At 43.6% G+C, this 27435-nt stretch overlaps 1 protein-coding gene across 1 annotated transcript in view; it reads left to right on the forward strand.

The window, feature by feature from the left end:
- The window catches only part of MDGA2 (MAM domain containing glycosylphosphatidylinositol anchor 2), a 361261-nt gene that overhangs the window by 166431 nt on the left and 167395 nt on the right, over positions 1-27435 (forward strand). The window contains exons 6-7 of the mRNA XM_074149599.1: positions 19630-19826; positions 23398-23530. Of these exons, the coding sequence (XP_074005700.1) occupies positions 19630-19826; positions 23398-23530 (330 nt within the window). The remainder of the gene's footprint in view (positions 1-19629; positions 19827-23397; positions 23531-27435) is intronic.

Genomic DNA, 27435 nt, shown 5'->3' on the forward strand with positions numbered 1-27435 from the left:
GGAGCTCCAGGGGACAGGGAGCATCTGCAGGGAGCTCTCTGGGGACAGGCTGGAGGAGCATCTCTTGGTGCTGGCAGCAGCAGAGCCAGTCCTGCCTCCGGGCACAGGGAGGGATGAGCCAGAGCTTACCAGGGCTTTTCTGTCCCTTTTTTCCATGAATCCGTTCCCAGCATCAGTCCTGACCAGGGCTGTGATGTGGTTCCCTCACAAGGACATCATAGGCTGAGGAAGGAAAAGGATTTTCACTTTCTGCAGGAAGGAAAAATGCAGAATATGCATGGGAACATATAGAGATTAGGTAATTGAATAAATGAACTGGGAAAAAAAAAAGCCAAAAAACCAACCAACAACCCCTCCCCACCCCTCAAATATCCCACCCCCCCAAAAATGTAAATATATATCATATTGGATTATATTAAGTATTATGCTTTCTAAAAATACAGCTCGAGAGTTGCAGATAGACTGCTGGTGTTGTTTTTTGTGTGGGTGAAATAATAATTAGTCTTTTTTGAAAGCAGAAAATGCAAACCAGCTCAGAGGCCATTATTTACTTTATCTTTGCATAAATTCATCAACGCTGAGAGGAATCTGTACGTGTTATTTAAGCTTTAGACTTGAATTCCCCTGTACTTAACAGTGCTCATTTGCTGATTATTCTCCTGCCGGATCCAGGAGATCTACTGAAATAAATTAGAAGAGAGTTGGGCCCACGGTGTTTGGGAAACGGCACAGCCCAACACCAGTCTGCAAGACTGGGAATGGCATGGGCTGGTTTTAGATTGCACAGATGAACATGGAATGCGTTAAAATATCCCACCAGAGAGCTTATTTGCCAGCTGTTTGATTGTTTTCCTCTGGCATTATCTGCAAAGCAATTAGGCGTGAATAAAAACTTCTCGAGATGCTTTCAAGGAAATATTGACCGCTAACATTTTAATTAAGGCACATTGAAGTAGAAACATTCGAATCGACAATAGGGACAATGGCAAAGCAGGTTGGGTTTCAAAAAAGGAGGCTTGTTTACCATCCTGCTAATAACACATCCAGTCCCTACCCTTGACTGAAGTGTCAGTTTAAACCAGCTACATGCTTTCATTTTCCCCCCTTTGTCTTAAAAATAATAATAAAGAAGTGAAGGACAGGCAATTTTAAAATAAGCTTAGCCCATCATTTGCATCCATAAACAGAATATATTTGTGCGTTGCGCTGTGGTGCTCACGGAGCAGTATGGGGTAGCCCTTTTGAGTGCACCCATCTCTGTACTGGTGACAAGGTACTTCTGCAGGGCTGGAGGATCTCCATACCATAGCATTTCTCCATCAGATAAGATGAGAAGAGGTGAAAGTGGGAAAAACAGACTGAGCAGTTGTCTTTGGGGCTGGTCCTGGTTGCTGCTTATGCAGGGTTGTGCCCTTGCTTCAGTTTATCCACAGCCCAGTAAAGCTGACACGGTGATGGTTGGGTCTTCTAACTGCGATGAAGAGTTAAGGGGAAAATTAGTCCTCTCCTGGGCAAGGAGAAGGAATGGTTTTGATGTTGGCTTTGGAACAAGATGATCTTTAAGGTCCCTTCCAACTCAAACCATTCTATGATTTATTAATATAACTCACCGTCTCTCCGCGGATCAATTGATACTGTATTATTTTCTGGCAGATGCAACCATTTTGGGAAAGTGCTGCTTCCCAGAACCACCTTTGGGCAGGCTTCTGGGAAGGGGAGGTGTAGGTCTGAAACAGGAGAGTCGTGGGTCCCTATCACACTTTTTTGAGTAATTACTTGAAGCAATGGCTGTTAAGAAGTAACTGGTTCATTGCTTTTGGTACTCTCTGCTGCTGGGATTTCCAGGAGGCACTGGTATTTAGGAAATCCAGGCTCCCCAAACTACGTCTGCCCCTGCTGAGCCCTCTGTCGGGTTGCCTCATGGGCTTTAGATATTTAGTAACACAGAGGCCAGATATCCAAGTCTGGGTTTTTGGACTCCAGAAGGCAGGAGGATATAAGTGAAGCAAGTCTTGGATCAAGTATTTAGGCCTTCTTAATTAAATGAAACAAGATGTTCTTCGAAGGCACGGTAGCATTTAACTTCTCAGGTCACAGAAGAACTTTTGGAATTTACCCACGATAAACATGGATATTTATAAAAGAAATCTTAAAGAGAGTTTGGGGACCGCTGGTGGCACGCGCTGTGTTTCTCTTTCATCAACAGGATGATGAAGGCCGACAGTTTCCTTGGGAGCGCTAGCACATCTGATCCGTTTGTACGTGGTGGGATACTCCTGTCCACATGCAAATGTCCTCACCTGAACCAGTTATTTCAATTTCTATTTTTTTCTTTTTAGCACCGGGTAGAAAGGAACGGGCACGCTGAGAGTGCGAGCAATTAAACCTGATGCAGGTACCGCATTTAGATGAGACTCACCTGCCTTTTCCTGCTGTTGTGCCCTAAGTTGTAATTCCCTGTAAGCGAAGTCAGCATCGCCTACAAAAAACTCGGTACAACATCTTTTGGCAGCGTAGCGTAGAGTGGGTGGCATCTTCCCTTTTTTCTAATAAGTCTACAGTAACTCTTAAACTAAACAATTAGACACCTGGGTGTAAGATGAGGAATAATTCACGGTGTTTATGTTTTTGTGAAGTATTTGGAAGCAAAACAGCTGTTTGTAGGCAGTCTGCACAACCGGCGCTGCTTTGCCTGGCGCGTGCGCTCCGACGGGTTGAGTCAAGCATCGCTTCCCTTCTACGCTGCTGTGATGCTGGGGTTAGATCAGGGGACTAGAACATCTCTCTGATGAGGAGAGGCTGAGGGACTTGGGTCAAGACTTAAGAGGGAACTGATCAACGCCTGTAAATACTTAAAGGGTGGGTGTCAGGAGGATGGGGCCAGTCTTTTTTTAGTGGTGCCCAGTGACAGGACAAGAGGGAATGGGCACAAACTGGAACACAGGAAGTTCCACCTAAACATGAGGAGGAACTTCTTTCCTGTGAGGGTGGCAGAGCCCTGGAAGAGGCTGCCCAGGGAGGTGGTGGAGTCTCCTTCTCTGGAGACATTCAAATCCGCCTGGACATGTTCCTGTGCAACCTGCTCTGGGTGGACCTGCTCTGGCAGGTGGTTGGACTAGATGTTCTCCAGAGGTCCCTTCCAACCCCTGCCAGTCTGTGATTCTATGAGGTGACAGTGCAGGATTGTTTTGGGGGAAGTTACTGGGCATTAAGGAAAGGTGCAGTTACTAACAGCCCATGGGGACCACCTCCATGTTAATGTCACTTAATCTGTTAAGAAGATAGAGTTGCTGCTTTTCTGAGGGCAGGTGTCACTGGCAGAGCACAGCCTCACACCAGCCTTCCTGGATAGGAGCTCTGTCAAAGCTTTGTCAAAGGGTTTGCTTTCTAATTCTGGAAGTTTGGGGTTAGCTTTATGGTGAGCTGTTTGGCCAGAACAGAAAAGACTTGAACCAGAGCAGGAGAATCTTGCAGCCCTGGTCTCTCACTGAAATTTTATGCTGAAAATGTCAGTGCGCTTTGGGAAACATTGAGTAGAAGGAGACAAGTAACCACCCTAACATGTAAAGATACCAAGGGAATAAATTACTAAAAAAAAGGATGGGTGGTTTTGTTCCTTTTTTTGAAAGAAGAAAAAGGACAGCTCTGGGCCTGTGAGACTACTTCCCCTTTAAATAAGGAAATCACAAACTGCATCTAAAGATGCTCCAGTGGGTACCATCTGAAATTCAGCCTTCGTTCCCCCCATCCCTCTCTCCTTCAGGGTACGCTGTTAGTCACGGCATCGTCTTCCTTCCTTGAGGAAATCCTCCACCGTGTCTTGTCTTCGGGCTGGCAGCTGCTGAGCTTTCATAACCTGCTTGAGCCTGTCCTCGGCGTGGAGATCAAGGGGCTTGGGGTCCAACCAAAAGCATTCAGCCACCCCTAATTCCCATCGGTGGGTGATTTGGTGGTGACCTGATGTTTTTTTACAAGTTCGGTCATTATTTTCTGGGCTAGACCAGCCTTGGATTTATTTTTTTAAAGGAACCTTTATGCATTACTTACAGGAGGTGTAGGTGGTAAAAGCAGCTGGAAGTGATGATGTGTTTAGAGTTCATCAGTTAACTAGGATCTTCTGGAATCAAGCTGTCACCTTCTTTGTTGCTGTTTTTTATGGGTTTTGTGGATGGGGAACATAGGCAAAACACATATGTCATCTTAAAAAAAACCTACATCTTCGGAAGTCTGGTCTAGAATACTAAGGATAACGGACTGTTGGTATTTCACAGGAAACGCTGGCTTTCTTTGCATGGCTATTTGATCTCTGACTTTGTTGCTAAAAAAAAAAAACCAACAAAAACCTGACAAAAACCAAACACCACCATAAAACCAAAGAAACCCAAAAAGAAATATAATATTTTATCAACATTTCTTATTTTCTTGAATGGCATATATGAAAAATATTAGCCACATGCTTCGATTATCATTTTATTTATTTCCATAACTTAATTATGGAGGAACTAAGTGAAGGCAAAGTCACCTTGAGGAAAGTCAATACTAGTAAAAAAATACTCTGTTTTCACAGGGTTGCTTTTTTAATCCCTATGAGTCAATGGAATCGGTATCTTGAAAAGAAACTTTGCAACGACTCAACTGGCTGTGCATTTGAATTAACCTCTTATTTAAATGCATCAAGGGGCATATGGCTCTCAGGGGCTGCTTCTTCAACCTTTCTGCAAACTCCTCTGTTGTCTCCCTCACCTTCCATTCTCAAAGTTTTCTTAGTGGCTGCTACCACTTTCTCTCTCTCCTTTTACTTCCTTAGAAAACACTGAACAAAAAAATGAAATTCCATTAAAATAATGCAATAACTTCACAAAGGTTCCAGTGCAGTCCATTAGTGTTTGCTGGCCATTTTAAAGACTATTCATTATTCTCAAAAAAAATATTAAGCCTTATTTAGGAATTTAATTCTGTTGTTTTTTAAATAAATGAGGAAAACTAATTATTAACTTATTGCCTGATTAATTTCATGATAAGGGGAACCATTACTCAAAAGTGTATGTGGATCCAAGTGTAGTTTTCTTTTCCAAGAAGCTCTTGGAGCCGGTATCTTTAGGAAAACTTGGACACAGTAATGAGCAACACACTTCTAGTTTACCCGGCTTTGAGCACAGGGGGTTGGATGGGCTGAGCAGAGATCCTCTTCCACCTCAACTATTTGATGATTCTGTGAAGTCTTGTGATTACTGAATTACTGCAAAATGAATATTGCACTTTTGTTTTCAACTGGGATTAGCCATAGATGGAAAAAAAATAATTGAACTGTCTTTGGAGATTTTAAGATGCCACGTATAAAGATTTTCTTACTCCTGTTTTTAGATAGACTGGATCGAAAAGCTTTCCCTTATCTTTATCTTCACCGATTTACTCAGATCTCTCCAATTTCCTTGAATGGGAGGAAAGCAAAATGGCTGTGATGCAGGGCAGATCAGAGGAACGATGAAATCCAAACTCAGCTCACAACCTATGAGTTCTCACCAAACAAAAATAAAATTGCTATTCACAGTAGACCAAAGAGATGTAGATGTAACCTCCTCTCGTACGTGCTTTGCGTATAGTAACATCAGCTGATCCTATACTAAGTAGCTGATGGACTGGATTCACTGGTTTTTGCACAGCATCAAAGGGAATGAGTCTGGCAACCTGAAAGGCTTGTGCACACGTGATGTGCACTGTTCAACGGGAGAGACGAGAGAGTCAGCCCTGGAAGTAAAAGGAATTGACACCATGACTTTCCGTCTTCCCAGACGTGGAATCGTGCGGCGTGTCCATTTCTGTGTCGGCTCCCGGTCCCCCCACTATTCTGAGCAGGCAGATACTGAGTGCCCTAATGACAATTCTGGGTGACTTTCATTCGGAAGCAGATGAACGGAAGGTGACAAACTCTACATGTAAACCTCTTCCATTGACCAAATCTTTCTCGGGTCGTTTGCCAACTTCAGTGTCATTCACTGCGGTTCCAAAACTCTTGCAAGGAAAAGCTCAATTTCATTTTTGGAATGATCTTTGGCTAATTAGCATTGATTTGGGAACTATGTGTTAATGCATCAGCATAGATAGTGCTGCTAATGCCTGGATTTGGACTTGGTGCATTTTTTTTTCCCTCTCTTTTTGACCTGAGGAGCTATAAATGCACTGTCAAAGGTTTGTCGTTCTTGGGAAACTATTTTGAAAATATTGCTAGTTGTTACAGACTGAGAAAGAATGGTTAAAGCATCAAATTTACCAACCTGCTGCCAGTAAAGCATCTCAGAATAAGTTCCTGGATGTATACTGATTGAAATATACGCGGTTTTCTTTAATTCTTCATCCTCTGGTCTAATTTGCTTTACATGCGTCCATTTCTATGGGACATAAAGTTTTTTGTTGCAGTTTCATAACAAGGAACCAGCTAATTTAGTCTGCCTTTGAAATTCTAGAAGGATCAGGAAAAAATGCCAGAAGGTTTGTGGAGAGCAACTGAAAAGCTCAAAAGAGAATTTCTCTTTGCCCAGGATTAGTTTGGTAGGGCATCCCCAAAAATCCCTTCAAAAACTTATAGGGCAGTGACAGTGTTGCATTTGATTGAGCCTCACTTGCTGCCACGGATTTGCGTTGCACAAGAACCTTCCCGCTTGTTTCCCTTTTCTCCCGCAACTTCAGATTTAGATTCTAGTGTGTCCAGGGAAATGAATCTGACTGCAAGGGATGGATCCTTTAGTGTGTTGATTTTTTTTTTTTTCTTGCAAATCATAATTAGAACATTGAATAGTGTAGTAAGTATCTTGATTTTAATTTTTTCCCTTTTTTTTTTTTTTTTTAAAGGAAGATTTACCCTGGTTTTACAGAAGATTTTTTTTTATTCTTCAGGTGAGTCTTAGTCTGTTCTGTAAATTCTGTAAGATCTGCACAGCACCTTTTGCGGACCATTTGCTCAGTGACAGAACAGCTGAGATCCAAAGCCTCTTCTCCCTCCCCTTCTCTATGGTTTTTTCTAACACGGAGTCACCTGGGAACAGAGCAGTGAAGTTGCAATTTTCTTCATTGCCTTAAACAGCCGTGGAGTAACTGCAAGACCACTGCCGTGGCATCGCTTCGGGATACTTATGCTCATATTTCCTGACAAAGGGGAGGTCCTTTCCATCCTGTCCAACCGCTGTGGTATTTTGGTTTTTTCCCGGACTGCGCTGGGGATGTGACTTGTATCCATCAAGTGCAGTTTGTCTGTTGATTATTTGCACCAAATAACTTCTCTATAATCATGTTCTGGCTCTACCATGCTTTTGTTTTCAATCACTCCGCTTACAAGAAGGCTCTGATTTCACTGGACGGTTGATCTTGGCAATAAATATGCTGCACTTTTTGAATCCGCCGTTCGCTCTCCCGAAATATCACCAAAACACAGTGGTGCTCATTATCCGGGATTATAAAAGGTTTCTTTTGTGTGTGCTTGTTTCTTACAAAGTGATGGATAACAGGGAGACACGGAAGGCACAAAACTACAGTAAGAACCGACATTCAAAATCATTAGAAAATTTTATTGAAATTACAGCAATTTCAATAAAAGCAAGCCGAGAATAAAGCAAATGCAACGTCGAGCCTCTGGCCCCACAAAAGGGCTCTCAGACTCTCATATTGCTGTTTTTCACCAGTCTGATTGCCTCCCAGTGTGTTCCTGACACTTGTTATTTTCTGGAGTGGGAAGGAAGGTTTATCGTGGGCTATTTGTCTGTATGTGCTTGTAAGTGTAGGTCTGGTGTCACCGGGTCTGGGAGGGAGGGTGATAAGAGCAGGGGTTTGGCGGTGGCTGCAGGTTGCTCACTGCTGGCACAGTTATGCTTTTCTGTCTGCAGTTCTGCTAAAGGTTTTACCAGAATAAGGATGCTCTGAAAGGAGGGTGTTCTAAAGGAGTCAGAAGTAGGATTTTTTTCCCCATTAGCATAAGTTATATATGTGCGTATGATTATAGCAATTATGGGTGAATATTTTCATGAGAATAATACACTTCAGTTTTGGTACTACAACTACGATCATAGAATCATAGAATGGTTTGGGTTGGAAGGGACATTAAAGATCAACTAGTTCCACCATGGGCAGGGACACCTCCCACCAGACCAGGTTGCTCCAAGCCCCCTCCAACCTGGCCTTGAACCCCTCCAGGGATGGGGCAGCCACAGCTTCTCTGGGCAACCTGGGCCAGGGTCTCACCACCCTCACAGCAAAGTTGTTCTTCCCCAGATCTCATCTCCATCTCCCCTCTTGCAGTTTAAAACCCTTCCCCCTCGTCCTCTGGCTCCCCTCCCTGATCCAGAGTCCCTCCCCATCTCTCCTGGAGCCCCTTTAGGCACTGGAAGGGGCTCTAAGGTCTCCCCGGAGCCTTCTCTTCTCCAGGCTGAACCCCCCCAACTCTCTCAGCCTGTCCTCACAGCAGAGGGGCTCCAGCCCTCCCAGCATCTCCGTGGCCTCCTCTGGCCCCACTCCAACAGGTCCGTGTCCTTCTTGTGCTGAGGACTCCAGCACAGTATGATACTAGGGGATGTATTAACGGAGAACACTGACAGAGACAGTTTGCGTGAAAAAAGAGCTAATAGAAGTAGACAGGCAGAAAGCAATGAATCACGGGAACGGTGCTGGTCAGCAGGAGCGAGAGCAGCTACAGCACACCCCCCTTGCTATTTCTGGGTGTCCAAAGACATGAACCTTTTACAGTAAACACTAAAATAACTGACTAATACATACTGACAACCTTGCTCATGAAAATTAAGAAGCGACTATTAAATATGCATGCATGCAAGAATGGAAATACAGAATTTCTATTAGGTTCAGCCGAGCAAGATTTGTATTTTCACGTTGAGCTCATTTCAATGATGTTTAATTATCTCTGAATAGCTGCTGAGGAAGTACCTTGTGGAATTTGTTCAAAATACTACTCCAGACATCAGTATTTTTATCTAAAGGAAAAAAGCTCACAATTAATTAGAGTATTAATTCCATAGTATTACCTGGCTGTGTATGCAGATTTTATTTTCCTCCTTAAAAAAAAAATATCTAGTAAGAGTGCTGTAAGGTTATTTGAATGCCTTTTATCCTGTTCCTTTTCCAAATTAAAACTGTCTCTAACACATGATAATAGCTGTAGTTAGATCAGTCTGAGATGAGTACATGTCAGATGAGGTTCAAGATAATTGATGCTGTAAATATCCCCGGAGTGGAGAGAGAGACCGTATTAACGGCTCGAAAATTCAGTCTGTTTGTAGGAATCTGATTTGAGCCATAACAGAAATAAGCCTAGATTATATAAAGCACCGAGTTTATGGTTTGTGATATCTTTCAAATTTGCTGTTGCTAACTGGAAGCACTCCCCTTCTGCCAGCTGTAGGTATCTGAAAGCTTCTCTGGCACATGGTTTGTTTTGTGGGCTGCTTCTCTGGAAGGTGAGGTTTTGCTGCTGTTCTGAAGAGACGTAGTGTGGGTTGTCTCATTATAACCAGAAATCATAGAATTGTTTGGGTTGTAAGGGACCTTAAAGACCATCCAGTCCCACCCCCTGCCCTGGGCAGGGACACCTCCCACCAGACCAGGTTGCTCTAAGCCCCCTCCAACCTGGCCTTGAACCCCTCCAGGGATGGGGCAGCCACAGCTTCTCTGGGCAACCTGGGCCAGGCTCTCACCACCCTCACAGCCAAGAATTTCTTCCCCAGATCTCATCTCAACCTCCCCTCTTTCAGTGTCAAGCCCTTCCCCCTTATCCTATGGCTCCCCTCCCTGATCAAGAGTCCCTCCCCATCTCTCCTGGAGCCCCTTTAGGGACTGGAAGGGGCTCTAAGGTCTCCCTGGAGCCTTCTCTTCTCCAGGCTGAACCCCCCCAACTCTCTCAGCCTGTCCTCATAGGATAGGTGCTCCAGCCCTCGGATCATCATGTGCTCCTTCCTGAGGGAAGCACATGATGATTCCTCCCCTTACCTGAGGAGCAAAACGTGCAGGGGAAGGCTCATCATGTTCAGGGCTACCAGGAGCACTGCAGAAGGCATCTAACCAAATAGCTCAAGGTCTTTCACCTGTGTAACTAGACATTATTTTGTATTATTATAGTAACAGAATTAATAAAACTTAGTTTCTTACAGATTTGTGTCCTTCCTCCCCACACCTCCGGCTCCTTCACCACGCTCTTCCCTGTAGTCTCCCTGATAGCTCGGTGATGATGGGCTCTGCAGAGGACACCCATGGGCACCAGAGGCCAGGGTGCTCACTGCGTGCCTGCTGGCCACGATGAGCTCATGGTGCAGTGTTTCCCGCTTCTCCCCACCTGCATACCCCAATTTTATATGATGTGCTGGAGGTTAATTATCTTTGGGAATCTCAATCCCCATTTGAAATGTTGCTAAAAGATGCTAAAAAGCTCAGCGGGCTTGGGGGAAGGGAGGTTGGCAGATGGGCAGTCAGATGCAATTATCCAAGGAAGCCGTTCTTAGTTGCTCTTTGGGACTCAGCTGCGTTTACATACTGTATTAATGTTTTGGTATTAATTTTTGCTGCTGATGCAAAATTGATGGGCATCATTGGTGTGGAGAGAAGCAAGATGTGGACTAGATGACCTCCTGAGGGTCCCTTCCAAGGTGGATGGGATTTGAGCCTTTGGTCCTCAAAGGGACTGGCTGGGGGATTTCTTTCAAGTCAGCAGAAAGACTTCACTTGCCTGGGATCAGGCGCAGGCACTAAATATTCTGGGCAGGTTCATTTTCCTTTTCCTCTTTGCTCTAGGTTTGTTGGATTTGTCATCTTCATTTGCCTCCAAGGAGATTCTTACATGCCCTCCTTTTTTCATCATCTGCTCACCGTTATTTATTTCCTCTTTCTTTTCTCTCTTTTTTTAAAATGCATATTTTGTATTCTGTTTGTGTAAAACTGGGAAAAAATACAGTCTCCTTTAAGAGTAGAGATTGCAAGAAAGTATGTGGAGCACTGTTGAGATTTCTGTACTGACATATTTAATGGTGAAGAGTTTAAGGCTGGAAAATAAATGTGAGTCTTGGAAGAGCAGAGCGGATACGGGGCAAGGGGAAGGAAACCTGGCACTTTCTGTTATATGGGTACAGACTGTCAGATATTTTTTTTGCTGAAGTAAAATGTTTTTTTTGCTCACTTTAGACCATATAAAGTCCAGAAGAAGGCAGTAAGAGAACAGTGGGGTGTTATCAGGAGCTGCTGCTCTTCAAGGCACCGCTATTTGCACTGAGTGTGTTCAGAATGTAGTTTTTAACAGGGATTTAAACTTTGTGAGTAGTGTCTGGAAGAATTTTACGGACGCCATTAACTGGAGGTGAATGCGGTCTAGAACTAGACCTTCTTTACCCAGTTTAATGTTCGTTACTTCAACAAAATTAAGTTTATTTTCTTTAAAAAATGAAGGAGCAAGCATTAATTACCTTTGGGATTACACAACCAATAATTACTTACTTATTATGTTGAAAAGTCCTATTTGTAACAATTATTCTTACTAATGTGTCGTGCGTGTCAGGTGGCCTTTAGTATTAGTGCCTCTTTCTCCTGGCTTGGTTGGTAAATCCTTATTTCTTTCATAATGCAATCTTCCATTCTGTTTCTTTGTAGGTACAGAGAAAATTAAAAATCAAGGTTACCTGTTTACAAACCAGGGATAATGACAAAGCAGTTATTGCAGAATTCCTCCTCAAGGAACTGTATAAATTGGGAGAAGGATTTGTGTTTCTTGAAGACTGTCCAACTAGTGTGTGTTTATATCTGAATCTCAGTTCATAAAAGGAAGATAAATCGTTGGAAAGTGAAAATCCTGTAGCAGAGTCATACGTTATGAGTGCATTTGTAGCTGCCGTTCTCTTCTCTAGCCATCCTTGCAGTCCCTGCAGTGTAAGAGGGGCTTTAACTCTTGTTTCCTCCAAGCTTTTTTTATGGATAGTCGTGCTTTGTCAGTATTTTTCATGGCCGTGTTGGGCAGGGTGGGAACCAAAGTGTGCGGACACTCCGGAATAGTCTAATGCAAGTGGAATGAAAAGGGAGTTTCAATAACTATTTCTTGATTCGAGTATACTTGATTTAATGATAATTATCTGGAATTCTTTAATCAACTCTCTCTTTACTTACGTTTTATCATAAAATTTAATGCTAGAATTGACCATGACGTATCATATGAGATATTCTGTGATATTTCAAAACCACCAGGATGCATTCCTGTGCAACCTGCTCTGGGTGACCCTGCTTTGGCAGGGGGTTGGACTGGGTGATCTCCAGAGGTTCCTTCCAACCCCGACCTGTCTAGTTTGACCTCTTTTATCTTACAGCCCTTTCTGTTGGTTGGTTGTGGTTTTTTCTGCTATTCTTATATTGGATGTAATTTGTATGTCACTAAAAAACATCTGGTCTTGGTTTGAACAGGTGAGGAATGCTCTATGCGCCCAGGGAGTCTGTTCCTCTCTTCAACTGCTTTATCCTCAAAAAAAAAAAAGAAAAGTCTGATTCTTTCCCATACTGAATTGGGCTTCCTCCAGTTTGCAGCTATTGTTGCTTGTCGTACATATTACCAGTAGCCAAAAGAGCTCTTTTGTACCTGCTGTTTTCCCACCGTGAGGTGCTTACATCCTATAATAAAGTTACTGTTCAGTCTTCTTTTCTGAGAAATTAAATGCGTCTTGCTCTCTATGTCTTTTACTGCAAGCCGAAGTCATAAGTACTTTCTCTAGTGCATAAGTACTTTGCTGTTGCTCTTTTCTTTGCCCTTTAATTTCTTAATGTTGCTTAACGATGGCCAATACCAGATTAAGATCCTGTACTCAGGTCACCAATTCTATACATGAAAGAAAATTATATCTTTACTCTTGCTGCAGGCAGTGATCCCAGCAGTCCTATCTATTTCAAGACTGTGCCAAGAAGTCTTTGCTGGTGTCTCTCTCCGACCGTGTGAGGGTACAGTCTTGCACTGTTAACCTCTATTACAAGTTTATAGAAGTATATCCTTCTGTGTGAGCATCCGGCTCTTCATTCTTTGGAAATAGGGTGCTACACCTGGGGAGGAATCACCCCACGCCCTGGTGCAGGTTTTGGGCTGACCTGCTGCTCTCTGCAGAGAGAGACCTGAGAGTCCTGGTGGACAAGAAGTTGCCCATGAGCCGGCGATGTGTCCTGATAGCCAAGAAGGCCAATGGTCTCCTGGGGTGCATCAAGAAGAGCGTGGCCAGCAGGTGGAGGGAGGTCATCCTCCTCCTCTGCTCTGCCCTGGTAAGGCCACAGCTGGAGTATTGTGTCCAGTCCTGGGCTCCCCAGTTCAAGAAGGACAGGGAACTGCTGGAGAGAGTCCAGCAGAGGGCTATAAAGATGATCAGGGACCGGAGCATCTCTGTGCCGAGGAAAGGCTGAGAGACCTGGGGCTGTTCAGCCTGGAGAAGAGCAGACTGAGAGGGGACCTCATCAATGCTGAGCAATATCTAAAGGGCGGGTGGCAAGAGGATGGGGCCAGACTCTTCTCAGTGGTGCCCGGTGACAGGACAAGGAGCAACGGGCACAAACTGGAACATGGGAAATTCCATCTGAACATGAGGAAAAACTTCTTTCCTGTGAGGGTGGCAGAGCCCTTGAAGAGGCTGCCTAGAGAGGTGGTGGAGTCTCCTTCTCTGGAGACATTCAAAACCCTCCTGGACGTGTTCCTGTGCAACCTGCTCTGGTTGACCTTGCTTTGGCAGGGGGTTGGACTGGATGATCTCCAAAAGTCCCTTCCAACCCCTACAATTCTGTGATTCTGTGAAAATCCACTGCTCTTTAGTCATGTAAGCACGTGCACACAGATGTAGAAATTCAGTGTTGTAGTAGGTGTGGCTGTTTTCTGCTCCCTGTGCTGTAAATTAAAAACTCTCAGCCCCGGTGTATGGGCTGCCCAAGGACTCTGATGATAATTCAGTGCCATAAATAATGCGTGTTGGCTTAGTTTTGGTGTCCTTGGATAAACACATCCATCGGTGCCCTCTTGTAGGGCTGTGCACCCTGTGCCATCCTCCTGGTCTCGTTAGGACATGCTCCTATAAGCAGTTCGTGCAGTTTTGATCAGGTGTATTTATAACTTCATTAAAAGTGTAAAACAAACGTTGTCTTTAAAACTATATCACTGAGTGTTCATTACGTTCCTCCTCTTGGATGCTGTGTTGATAAACTCCCACCTGGGGTAAAGCATGGCAGACAGGAATGGTCTCGAGCTGCACAGGGGATTGTTGACTACTAAGGTCATTCTGTTTGTCCTTTTGTATTTGAGGACGTTAACAGCCTTCTGGCATATGTTTGATCTTCCCAAAACAGGATTGGAAATCAATGTAAGCTCATCGGGGGTCTCCTAGGGTCATGCTCTTAGTCTGGTGGGAGCAAAGCCAGAAAGTCTTGCTTTCCTGTAGGATCTGGCCCTGTAAATGATGCTTTCTGCTATTGTATCCCTACTGCACACGCAATCCAGCACTGCGGATGCATAATAAATCGCTTTTAAAGGGCTGTAGAGAGGGAAAATATCTTGCGTGCAGCTCCAGGTAACTTGGCTCCCCTGTTTCCAGTTTGTTTGGAGCTCCTAGGTTGACGCACTGCATGTACTGATGGATGGCATGCAAGGCAGCTCGTTATCCTTCCCATAGCTACGCCAGAAATAGGTTTTTGTTGAGTTTTTGTGCATTTTTCTGAATCATGTGTAACTGCTTTACATGATACAGTAACACCAAGCACTTCAAACCTGCGTAATTACCGATAGCTTGTGCTGGGTCAAGGAGGCTATAGCAAGGAAAATAGCTTGAAAAACACGGTGCTTTTATACTTAAGAATAACTTACGAGTTAGGGCAGGCTAAATATATGCGTCACTGCTGTCTCCTCTCTGGGTGTCTTGATGAAGCCGTTTCAATCCGTTTGCCAGATGCGGGTTTTATTATTATCCTGACTTCCAAGCGTTGCTCGCTTTGAGCATCTGAAGACAAAGACAGCTAATTAACAAATGAAATCAGCAAGCTGTGTAGTCCCAGCAGCTGGAAAAAAAAAAAAATAAGAAAAAGATGATATAGCAAATATAATGTGTGATCCTGCTCTCCCGTTTGTGTGTCTGAGTGTGAAACTCCCCCGGAGCTCAGGTGAGGGTTGCAGGAGATGGTCCATGTCTCCTACTCAGAGATAATGTGATGCCTCCAGCGCTTTGAATTCAGCGTAAAGCGGATATTAATAGCATCTGCCACACTTCTCTGCACCTTCCACACCAACATCTCTGGCCGTCGTGGTGCAATTCACAGCGCATTTAGATTAAACCCATTTTGAGGAGCTTCTCCTGGATTTTCTGTTTGTTTGAGAGCTCAGGAATGTGTGAAGGGAATTCTTCCAATAACAGCATTTAGCATGCCGGTGCCATCTGCGTTTTGGAAACTGTTTGGTTCAATTCAAAGATTAAAGACTGAAAAATTGAACTTAATGGTGGCATAAACCTCTGTGGAAAACATACTTCTGTAATTATTTTCATTTTGATTAATAGGCTTTAACTACGTAGCAACACCCATGACTTCAGTTTAATTTAAAGAATGATTAGTCAGTTAACTCTTCGTAATTTGATCAACCCAAAATGGAAATTTTTGAGGTTTTTTTTTGTCTTGTAAAGCACTTCAAAAACTCATCTTGGTGAGCTTCTTAAAAATCTTTCTCCGGTGCAGCAAGATCTCCCTGTGTTTTCAGTGTTCCTCTCTTTCCTCTTCCCAGGTTTCTTGCTGTGGAATACCTGAGGTCCCAGCTTCCCTCCCAGACTGTTCCAGTGCTTTCAGGGAACAAACACCCACAGATACTCACACATATGCGCAGAGCTTGAAATAGTTGGGGTGTTTTGGTTTTTTTCAAAACCTATTTGGAAAGTTGAATATCAATTAGTACCAATTCAATTAGACATTGAAACCGGAATTCTGGAGAGCTTTGACAAGAGGGGCATTAATGCCACCGGGATCAGATGGCTTTAAAATAGCCTGTCCACAGGCAATGAATTCAACAGTTGCATTGGAATAATTGTGCAGAATACCTTGGCAGTATTACAAAAAAAAAAAAAGCCTATTTTGGGTTATGTTTGCAGCTCTGGCATTGCCTGAGCAAAATACAATCTTGTATAAGAATCCAGTAAAACATTTGTCTGACCCTGCCCAGCAGCAGGGCAAGGAGTTGCCTGTTCCCTAAAATCTCACAACAATTGCAGGCATTATTTTGTCTCCTATTTCCTATTAGTGCTGCTGTTGCTTTTGCTTTGATGCAGCTGCCGAGATCTTTCCAGTGCCGCCGATGGAAAAATCACTCAAGTTCTGCAGCACAAATTTGCTATTAATTTGACCATTATGAAATGCTTTGGCAGAGGGCTTGCCGCATTTGGGTTCCCAACTGACATTTATTTGAGGTTTCCCTGTATTCTTATCAAAAAGCCATCCCCTGCCATAGTACAGCACCATGGAGAAAGAGGGTGCCTGGTTCTCTATGTTCTAGAGGAGAACTGGTGTTGGAGGGTGTGAAGACAGATCCAGAACAGATTCATTGCAAGAGGGCAGGTAGCACAAACGAGGAATGGCATCACAGCTTATGGTATTTTGGAATAATTTAGGTTGGAAAGAACCTTTTGTCCATCCCCCTGCTCAAACCAGGGCCAATTGCTCAGGGCTTTGTCCAGTAAAGCTCTGAATGTCTCCAAGGACTGTATCCCGCAGCCTCTCTGGATACCTGGGGAATTTGTTTTCACTTATAACCAGGAGGAACTTCTCCTGGTGCAACTTAGACCTTGTGGTCTTTCACTCTGCACCTCTAAGAAGAGTTTGTCTTCATCTTCTCTATAACTTCCTGTTGTCAGCCGAAGATAGAAATTAGATCTCCCCTTCATCTTATCTTCTCCAGGCAAAGCCAAACCCAGCTCCCCCAGCCTCTACTTGTATGGCGCTACTTCCAGCCCTCTGGTCATCTTGGTGGCCTCCTGTGCACTCACTCCAGTATGTCCATGTCTTGACCTGGTGCTCAGGATGTTGTCTCACAGCAATGGGTAGAGGGGCAGGATCGTTTCTGTGGACTTGCTGACTGCAGTCTTGCTGTTGCAGCCTGGAATGTGGTTGGCAACCTCCTGTTCAGCTTCTCCACCAGGACCTCCAAGGACTCTTCTAGCCAGTCAGCCTCAGCCTTCTTTGTGTCAGGATGCTGGTTGCCACCTTACACTGGCAGACTTTCTAATTGCCTCAAAAGTCTCATTTTTGGGCTTTAAGTGATATAATCTGCCCAGTCTAAACTTCATGAAAATGAAGCTAAATCAAGACTTGGACCTCTGTGGATTTCACCAAAGAGAACGCACCTTTATTCGAGGGTGAGAGATCGGAGGAGCAGTCCCCCGACTCAGTGTTGGAGACTCTTGGCTGTCAGTCATCCTTGTTTGTGGTTGAAGGATGTTCTTTCATAAGCCGACGCTGGAAAGCATTCATGTGTGAAATGTTCTGTTGTTCATCAAAATACAGGGAACAGGTGTTTTGGCCTAGAAATTGAAAGGAGCTAATTCCTTCTTTTTATTTTCCGTTCCATGAGTAGAAGACACAGCGTTTCAGCAATCTATTCCCTTTTCAAATGCTACTGTGATTTAAAATAACCTTTAAAACAAAAATGAAATCTCATTAGAAAATGCCATCCTAATTTGGAGCAACAGTTTCATAATTTGTTTCTGTGATATTAAATTAAATGTTTTGTAGAGGAGAATGGAGGTAACATTTACTTAAAATCCGTGCACTATTACAAGGCATTATTGCTTGAATTATTCCAAATTTTGGAGCAGGTTTAGTTTCTAATTAATCAAGAGACTCTCAAGCTTTATTCTTGTTATGCAAATCAAAATGTAAGCATCTAAAGAAGAATTTTTAAGTGCCAACTGCTTTTCAGTGTGGACGTTTGAAACCTGCTAATCTATTCAGATGGCTAACGATGGGCTTCCTTTAACAATCCCCTGCACCTCTAGTTTTTAAAAGCTATCAAACCCCCACATTTTTTAAGAACTGCTGTGCTGATGGTCCACCTCACACAATGCACTGTGGTTTGGGGGGTGTTTGACTTGCACTTGGGGAAAGGACATGGGAGAAAAACGTGTGTGATGGTCCCTCCAAAACAACTGTCCTTGTTTCCAACACCTTTGACAAGAGACTCAAGTGTGCAGGTGCCTTTGAGTGTGCCGATGTTCCCTTGGACTACTGGTGGTCGTGCCAAGGTTGGACCACCTCGTTCTGCATTCCACTGAATCGTGGTCTCAAATAAATCTAATGAGTTGACATTTGGATAGTCACTCATACAAGACTTTACAAAAATAGGGTTAAATTTGTGGATGAGTGATTAATTGAGCACTACTTACAGCATTATTTATATTTTGTTTTAAGGAAGAAGCGCTGCTGATAAGGTTCTGAAATTATTTTCGCCAAGGCTGAGTCGCATGTGGGAACGTGCTGTTGCCATGTGTGTGTGCAGGTCGCATCGTTACGGGGATAATTGGGGACGTTCTTCCTCCTCTCTGTGGGTAACAGCATCGGTCCTCGTGTTGTACCTGTAGGAGCCAAACCTGGACCTACCTTTGAAACATGGGGCTGGACTTGGAGAAGCAACTTCTCCTTGGCTGCCACCCCCCCGGGTAGGGTCACTTCTCCCTCAAGCTCACCAGAGAATCGCTCACCATGTTATTCAGAGGTTGTGTGTTTTTAACTAGTAAAAGATGGTCATTGCTTTTTTCCTTTTGGTTTAGGTTTGGGTTGTTTTTTTTTTTTCACCCCTTTGGCATAATTCAGGCTTTCAGAGAAAGCACATAATAAACAATAGTAAACCCCTGCAAACAGGAATCTACTTGTTCCTGATGGAATAAAGCCCAAATTAATTAATTAGGTGTACTCACATTCCAAGGGCTATTGTTATTTCTTCCCTATTTAGGATGAGTGTATTCTGTTGTGGGGATCTAATTTTCTTTGAGCTGCTGTGGTGAGAGTAGTTATGTGAAATCTGTATTTTAATCAAGAGAAGTGTGTTCCAAAGCCTGTGACGAATTTACCTGCTTGAAGTTAAATGCATGTAACTGAAAGAAGGGAATATGCATTAAATTACTGTATTAAATTGCTGCTTTAAAGGAAAACAGATGCATTCACATGATCTATGCTCTAGTGGATCCTACCATTAGGATGCAAATTAGTCTGTCTATTTATTTCCAAAGCTTTATAAACTATTTTGTCTAAGCGACATTTAAATAAAAATCACACATAGGAAACAAGTAGTAAAGACGAAAACCAGATGAAACCTCAGTATTAGCGGAACCAGAACAGAAATATGATTTACATCATCTTATATAATATTGTATATATTGTTATATCCCAAAGACTGAGTTGTAAATGAAGATCCAGTTCTGCTGGGTGCTGTACAGATGAAAACAAACTCTAAATTGGGGTCCTGCTACAAAAGCCCTAAAATGTAGATTTCTGACGTTTCGAGCTGTATTGCCTCTATTTCGCTGTTGACGCATCGTAGAACCATCGTAGGATCAACTGAAGCCTGATTTTATTTTCTTTTTTTATTTCCCCCTGTCTTTCCAGATTTGGACGATCCAATCGTGACAGTCCACCAGAGCATCGGGGAGGCAAAAGAGCAGTTTTACTATGAGAGAACGGTGTTTCTCAGGTGCGTGGCCAACTCCAACCCGCCCGTGCGGTACAGCTGGCGGCGCGGCCAGGAGGTCTTGCTACAAGGGTCTGACAAAGGAGTGGAGATCTACGAGCCCTTCTTTACCCAGGTAGGACTGAGGGGACAGGATTTTTTTTTTCCCTTCCTTAGGAATCTATTTAATCTGCTTGCACGGGTTTTATTGTACCTGGATCTTCCTGCGTGTCCCTGGGGGGTTTGTGGTGTGGGTAAGCGGACGTGCCCTCCGCATAACTACACCCAGCACAAATCCACCCAAGTATTATTATAAAACATCCCGATATCAAACAGGTCTTTTAATTTTTTTTTTTGTCAAATTATGGAATGGGAAATTGTGGGAAGATGCGCAGCGAGTGCTGTCTGCAGGAGCCCCTTTGAAGTCATTTTGCTGCAAGCCCAAACCTCTGATTTGACTGCTATTTCCTAATCTTTTCCAATACAATGCAAAGTGATTCCACACAGAAGTTAGAGCCTAAAAAGCTTTTCAAGAAGGCTCAACTCTATTGCAACTCCGTGTGGGTTTTTTTTTTAATATTTTTTTTTTATTTTATTCTGCCTTTTGCTTCTTTGAATATACGGTTTTGTTCCAGAATTACACACTTAAAGATGAGGTGGTAAAAATGGAAAAAAGTGATTTTTTCAGTCTTCCTGCTCTCGCTCACAGCCACAGAGCCAGACTGGGCCATCAAAAGAGTCTGTCAGATTAGATCAGATTAATTTATTTTTAGCACATTTGCACATTCTCAGAATCCAAAGGTGGCCTATCTTATTGTCTATGGACAAAAGTGTGTGGCGGTGTTTGCAAAAAGGAAAAAAAAAAAAAAGGAAAAAGGAGAAAAAAATTGTTTTGGAAAGTCTCAAGCAATAACGAGTAAAGACAGAGGTGAAAACTGTCTGGTAATTTGGTCTTCATAGCAGAAAGCAACCTGCAACTTTCATAAATAATTTTCAGCTAATGATGTGCGAGCACCTTCATTTTTTCCTTTTTATTGTACTTGACAGCTTTATATTGCTACAGTGGCTTGGTGTTTTACTGAGAAACGTGGAGCCCGGAACCTTGCGGAGATGAGAATTAGATTACATAGTCGAGTTATTGGTTTCCTAAATGTGACGAGATTATTTTTAATTTAACATGTACGGACCTTGTTTAGCAAATCTGTGGTTTGTTTTCTTGGACTCAACTGTGTAAACTGGAGTTTTTTAATGTTTTAATTAAAAAGTGAGAGACTCCCTTGATATGGGACTTTTTGTTTTATATTTCAACAAGGAAATGCTGCTACCTTCCCTGTCAGCTAACAAGAACATAGCTAATAAAATGTGTCACATGAAATGTGATCCAATATTTTTTAAAAAATAAATATTACTAGGTTACTAGGAGCATTCTTCCTAGAACCTCTGTCTGCGCTGAATTAATAAATAAATCAGATTGTCATGTTGATAGTCGAAAGCTTATCCATAACCTTTTTACATTTATCGGACGTCAGGTTGAATTAGTGTTTCTTGTCGCTGTGCCTACAAGATCTGATATATGTTTATAAGAGTAAAAAAGATGTAATTAAAGGTTCAAGAGTCATAAACGTCGATGTAATTGGTTCAGTTTCTGGTACGGTAACAAACAGTAAGAGCTGATGTGAGGAGGGATCGAGGAGATAAAACTTCAGAGCATCGTGAGATATGAATTTCAGGTGGCATTTTTTGGTGATTGCTTTGAAGGTGGATTATCAGTCCTAAATTCAAATTAGATGTAAATTAAATTTTCTAAGGCATTGTACCCCAAAAAGGCTAATTTTTTCTTTCCAGTGGTTTACTTGCTTTGTTAAATCATAGAAGGCACCTGGAAAACTGGGCATATACAAATAAATTCTTGAACTTCAAACAAATTTTTTGATGAGCCAGGTAATGTCAGCTACTTATTTTAGCTGCCACGGGGAGAAAAGTTGAGTGAACATGCACGTTCTCATCTGTTGGGATTATTGGAAACACTAAACTTTTCAAAACCAAAATCTCGATGCCGAATTTTTTCCTAGGAGCTTGCATCATCCTCATTGCACATTGTGATTGCGCAGCCTGAGTACCAGATTAAATTTGCTGTATTTACAATAATTATGCAATTAGACATAATTAGAATAATTATCCAAACCAGTGAAGAAAATATATACATTTTCATAAATCTCTGCAATCTGCAGATACCATTGTGAGTTCAGCCCAGTAGTTCAACTTGGAGTCCAGAGATTGAATTGAAGGCATGTGGCTGCTCCGTGTTTCCAGGACTTGACAACTTTGGTAGCTGGGTCCCTACTAACCTGGATCGGGCCCTTTTCTAGCCCAGATAAACCTCTTTCTAAAGTCAGATCTCTGTCTTTAGGACCAACCTTTCCAAGGGCTTGGTCCTGCAAACTCTAAATCAGCGTGTGCTTAATTATGTGCTTAAATCACAGGATTTCTGGGGGACTGATTGCACATACAAAGCACTTCAGTTCCAAAGCTACCAGGCTTGATTTTCATGGCTGTCTCTCTTCTTGTCTGGCTAGCTGTATCTTCTCTTTTCATGATTTTTGCTAGTTCTGTACATATATTTTCACAAACTACCATCTTTTGTATGGCCTTATATAGGCCCGTGCAGTTGGTGGACATGATATTGTTCAAGGAAATTCCATAAAAGAAATTCAGTTGCTCAAGCTGTGGTATTATTAAAAGTTGTAGCGGGATTAACAGGACACGTGATAATGAACGTTTTCCAAAATTTGCTCTTTTAATGATTTATAAGCCTATTCTGAGTGTCAACCGCCCTGGGCTGGGGTTCTGCCTAAGCCTTCTCTAGCCATAGTACTTTGTTAGCTAATTAGCATGAACACAGGCAACTGGAGGAGACTGAAAGCGGAGGAAGTTTGTTATTTTAATGCTAGAGGGAATAATGTGGAGGTGCTGAGATACATAGACCTCTCTGATGTTTCCGCAACCCTCCACCCTGTTGAGCTTTGCTGTGCTCCTGGTGCTCTCCTCCTCCCTGCTCTGTCCCACGGCATCTCTGCGTGCTCGGGATTTTATCTCCAACACTCCTTTCAGCTTTTCATTACTCCTTTTACTAACAACGCTGTAAGATTTCTACATACAAATTTCAGCAACTCGCTTTTTTTCTCCTGAGTTTCTGCTTCCGCAGTGCCCGTTTCACATAGTACTGCGGCAGAAATCTGATATTTCCCGGTTTTCTCTTGATTGTGTCTGAAGGAACTACTCCATTACACATCCCATGCAGGTCCCTGCTCCATCATTTACACTGCTGGCTAAAAATAAAATCCATCAGTGGCTCATTTTCAAAGGAAGACAGCGGGATTTCTGTAGATTGTGACTTTTTTCATCATGTAGATTGTACTTTAAGTTGTATTATTCTGAATAATGCTGCAACTCTATCGAACCGATTTCCCCCTCGCTGCTCTCTTTTCTTTTGCCTTTAATAAATAAGTGGGGCTACGGTTTTAGGTTATACCAACTGCCATTCTTTCTGAAGATTAAATAAAATATATTTTCTGGGCCACTTCCACGTCTGCTTCTAATTAGCCACCTCTTCATCTTCCTCTCGCCTCCTGAAAGCCAGTCTCAGTGTACCCCTGGTTGTTGCTCTTTCTCGTTCTCTTCCTAACCCTCTCTCTTGCCACACGCAGGGAGAAACGAAGATCCTGAAGCTCAAGAACCTCCGACCTCAGGACTACGCGAATTACAGCTGCATCGCCTCGGTGAGGAATGTCTGCAGCATCCCTGACAAGATGGTGTCCTTCCGACTCTCTAATAAAACAGGTGGGTCTCCAGCAGCGACACTCCCCGGTCATTTCATGTCCCACCGGTCTTTTCTGTTTCGATGTTGTTCTGTTGCTTAAAACCTACGTGACCATGCACAGCCACACAGTGGTAGGAGCTCTTCGGGAGCAAGGTGTACACGCTGTTTTCAGGTGTTTTCTTTTTTAGAATCATAGAATCACAGAATGATTAAAGTTGGGAGGGACCTCAAAGATCATCTCATTCCAAACCCCCTGCCCTGGGCAGGGACACCTCCCACCAGACCAGGTTGCTCTAAGCCCCGTCCAACCTGGCCTTGAACCCCTCCAGGGATGGGGCAGCCACAGCTTCTCTGGGCAACCTGGGCCAGGGTCTCACCACCCTCACAGCCAAGAATTTCTTCCCCAGATCTCATCTCAATCTCCCCTCTTTCAGTGTCAAACCCTTCCCCCTCGTCCTATGGCTCCCCTCCCTGACCAAGAGTCCCTCCTCAGCTTTCCTGGAGCCCCTTGAGGGTCTGGAAGGGGCTCTAAGGTCTCCCCAGAGCCTTCTCTTCTCCAGGCTGAACCCCCCCAACTCTCTCAGCCTGTCCTCACAGCAGAGGGGCTCCAGCCCTCCCAGCATCTCCGTGGCCTCCTCTGGCCCCGCTCCAACAGCTCCATGTCCTTCTGCTGTTGTTGGCCCCAGAGCTGGAGGCAGCACTGGGGGGGTGTCTCCCCAGAGCAGAGGGGCAGAATCCTCCCCCTCTCCCTGCTGGCCACGCTGCTGGGGATGCAGCCCAGGGTGAGGGGGGCTTTGTGGGCTGCTGGTGCACGTTGCTGGGGCATGTTGAGCTTCTCATCAACCAACACCCCCAAAGTTAGAATTTGAAGAAGAGCTTTGTTTTATTGCTCTCTATTTATCACTCTCTGGATTTGATGTCGGGATTTGCATTTCTCCCCAGTGTCAGGGAGGTTCATTGTTATGGGTAGACTTCAGAGCAGATGCTGCAGGAAGGTAAGAGGGAAGGGGCTTTTCAGTCAAGTCTGGGCGTAGAGTGAAAACAAATACTCAAATACTTTTCTCAGTGCTTTGTTGAAAACTAATTATTTTTAGTCAACAAAATATTTTAGGAAAAAACAACCTTTCTATATTCTTATATTGATTCAAATGATTGATTTTATATGATTGATTTGAAAGATTCTTGCATCGATTTAAACATTGATTCCTTACATTGATTTAAACAAGTGTGTTGTTTCAGATTTAATTGGTTCAAATGAAAATATTGAAGCAGTTGAGTTGAAACGTTTTATCTGTCTCTGACCAACCTGCCTCGGTGTTCTGGCATTTCTTGTGCCTTTGCTCTTGTCTTTGGACTTGTCCCTGACTGAGCAAGCAGTCAGCTGTAAATCCCTCTCTCTTTATGCTTGTGTCAGTGCTATGGATCTCGAGAGCCTCCTGCCAGTGGTTGCTCCCAAGAAGTGCAGTTGGGAATGCTGGTTTCCAGGAGGGTGGGAATTACAGATTTTAAGTCTCTTAAAGGGTCTTTCACCAGGATTGGCAGAGAAATGGTTTATAAATCCAATGGCAGTGTCTTCAGCCTAGATTTCTAAATAATTAGAAATTTCAGAGAAGTGTTTTCTGGAGAACAGTTCTGCGGCAAATGTTGTAACATTTGAAGACTTCAGGTCAGATTATGCTGGGTTACGCCTTAATAGCGTGTGCCTCGGGGCAGTGAAAACAGGTAGCAAATGAACAAAACAGTGGAGTCATTAACATGCTGAGTGCATCTAAGATGAACTATGAATTTTATTTGCACTTGCACATTTCACATTATTTCTGTCCTCGCGGCGTTATTCCGAGGAGTTGCCTTCAGCTTTTTCTGAATTTCTGATTTGACAGCAGGGACTTCAAAACGGTGGCGTGTGCCATTACCGCACACAACCCACTGCAAAGCAAATTCACAGCTCAGCTTTAAAGCTGCCACTGGCAGCAGGGGAATTACAGCCAGCTCCGAAGGTATCTGGCAAAATGATCTGGAATCCCTTAATCTGTTCTCTCGTTAATTTTGCCAGGGAAAAAAAAAAAAAAAAAATCGTAATGTGTGGTTTGTCCTTCATTAGTTGCTCTGATTTCATACCACGAGAGATGTGAATTGGTGTCTGCCATGGAGAGGGGTAGGTGGGAGCAGTTTTACGCTCAGCATGGGTAGTAACTCCTCCACCTTCATCCATGAGGACAAAGGATGAGAGCTGTTACTGCTCCCATCGCTGGCTGTTGGACCTCATCTGCAACAGAAGTGTGTGAGGATGGGGGAACATCAAAAAACATAACTATTCCGAGGAAAAGTGATTGTGATCTAATTTTGCAACAAGAATGAATTATTTTCACCTTACACTTGTCATGTTTATTTGTGGAGAAGGGTGTCTTGATACACTAACAGGAACTGCTCTTCTGGAGTAATTTCCAAAGTAAACAAGCCTGAAAAATGATAAAGATTCACACTTTCTCATGAAGAGCTTGGTGGCAACCATCATCAAGGGCAAGATTAAATGCGTATAGTAATTACTGCAACAACTCATTAAAGACAATGACTGATGTGTCTGACTCTGAGACAAAACTTTTCTCGTTTGGTATGACTTCATCTGATATAGAAGTTCTTTGGTAGAACTTCACCTGGTGTAACTTCATAGAAGTATAAATTGTAAATCCGAAGTAATCCAGGATAAATCCAAAGTAATGAAAATCAGAGCCTGAACCTGATGCTCTGTTTCGGTGTAGAGCTGTCCTGGTGTCCATCTGTTACTGGTTTAATGCTGAAGGCATGTGGTGGAGATGCCTATCAAATGAAAACAGAGTAGAGACAAATAGAAGTGTCTGTACGGTGACAAATATGCACCATGTTTGTTGTATTTAGTGCAACTACAAGTGAATTTAAGGTCAGCTGCAAATTATGTGTTCTTAATGTAAAATTACTGGCAATTTGGCTATTCTGTATTTATCAGCTCTATAAGCACAACGGCTGTGAGAAGTTTTTGTGGAACTTGGCTGTTAGTGGTGAGAGAGGTGACTAAGGGGAATAACCGCAGTGGACAGCAGCTGTGGGACTCCTTCACGTTCCAGCAGTGATTTTCTGTGCTGGCTTCAGGATTTTATGGCAGGACTCGGGGACTGTTGCATGATTTTTCGGGCTGCGTTTCATTGATTGACTTGTGAGCACATCTGGTAAGGTTTTTCCCTGCCATGGATGTGCGTTCCAGCTTGGGTTGCTTAGGGGACATCAGCTCTCCCAGCAACCAGTTGGGGTTTGCGAGGGTTGGTGGACCATCTGCCTGTGGTGGTTTGCCATTCACCGGGATCGATGGAGATGGAGTGCACAGGGTGGCTGGGAACAACCTTGGCTCCTGGCTGGCCTGGATTGATTGCCACCCCATGGTGATGGGCAGTGGGACTTCTTTGCCAGGCTGAGAGAGTTGGGGGGGTTCAGCCTGGAGAAGAGAAAGCTCTGGGGAGACCTTAGAGCCCCTTCCAGTCCATAAAGGGGCTCCAGGAAAGCTGGGGAGGGACTCTTGATGAGGGAGAGGAGCCATAGGACGAGGGGGAAGGGTTTTAAACTGAAAGAGGGGAGATTGAGATGAGATCTGGGGAAGAAATTCTTTGCTGTGTGAGGGTGGTGAGACCCTGGCCCAGGTTGCCCAGAGAAGCTGTGGCTGCCCCATCCCTGGAGGGGTTCAAGGCCAGGTTGGAGGGGGCTTGGAGCACCCTGGTCTGGTGGGAGGTGTCCCTGCCCAGGGCAGGGGGTGGCACTGGATGATCTTTAAGGTCCCTTCCAACCCACAGTATTCTATGATTCTATATTCCTGTGCACACATCAAAGCTGAGAAGCCAATTTGAGGAACACCAGGCATGTCTTCAGGTGAGTCGCTCTGGTTTCTGTTCAGTGCTTC

This window comes from Numenius arquata, chromosome 6 (assembly GCF_964106895.1).
Source record: "Numenius arquata chromosome 6, bNumArq3.hap1.1, whole genome shotgun sequence".
Taxonomy (NCBI): Eukaryota; Metazoa; Chordata; class Aves; order Charadriiformes; family Scolopacidae; genus Numenius; species Numenius arquata.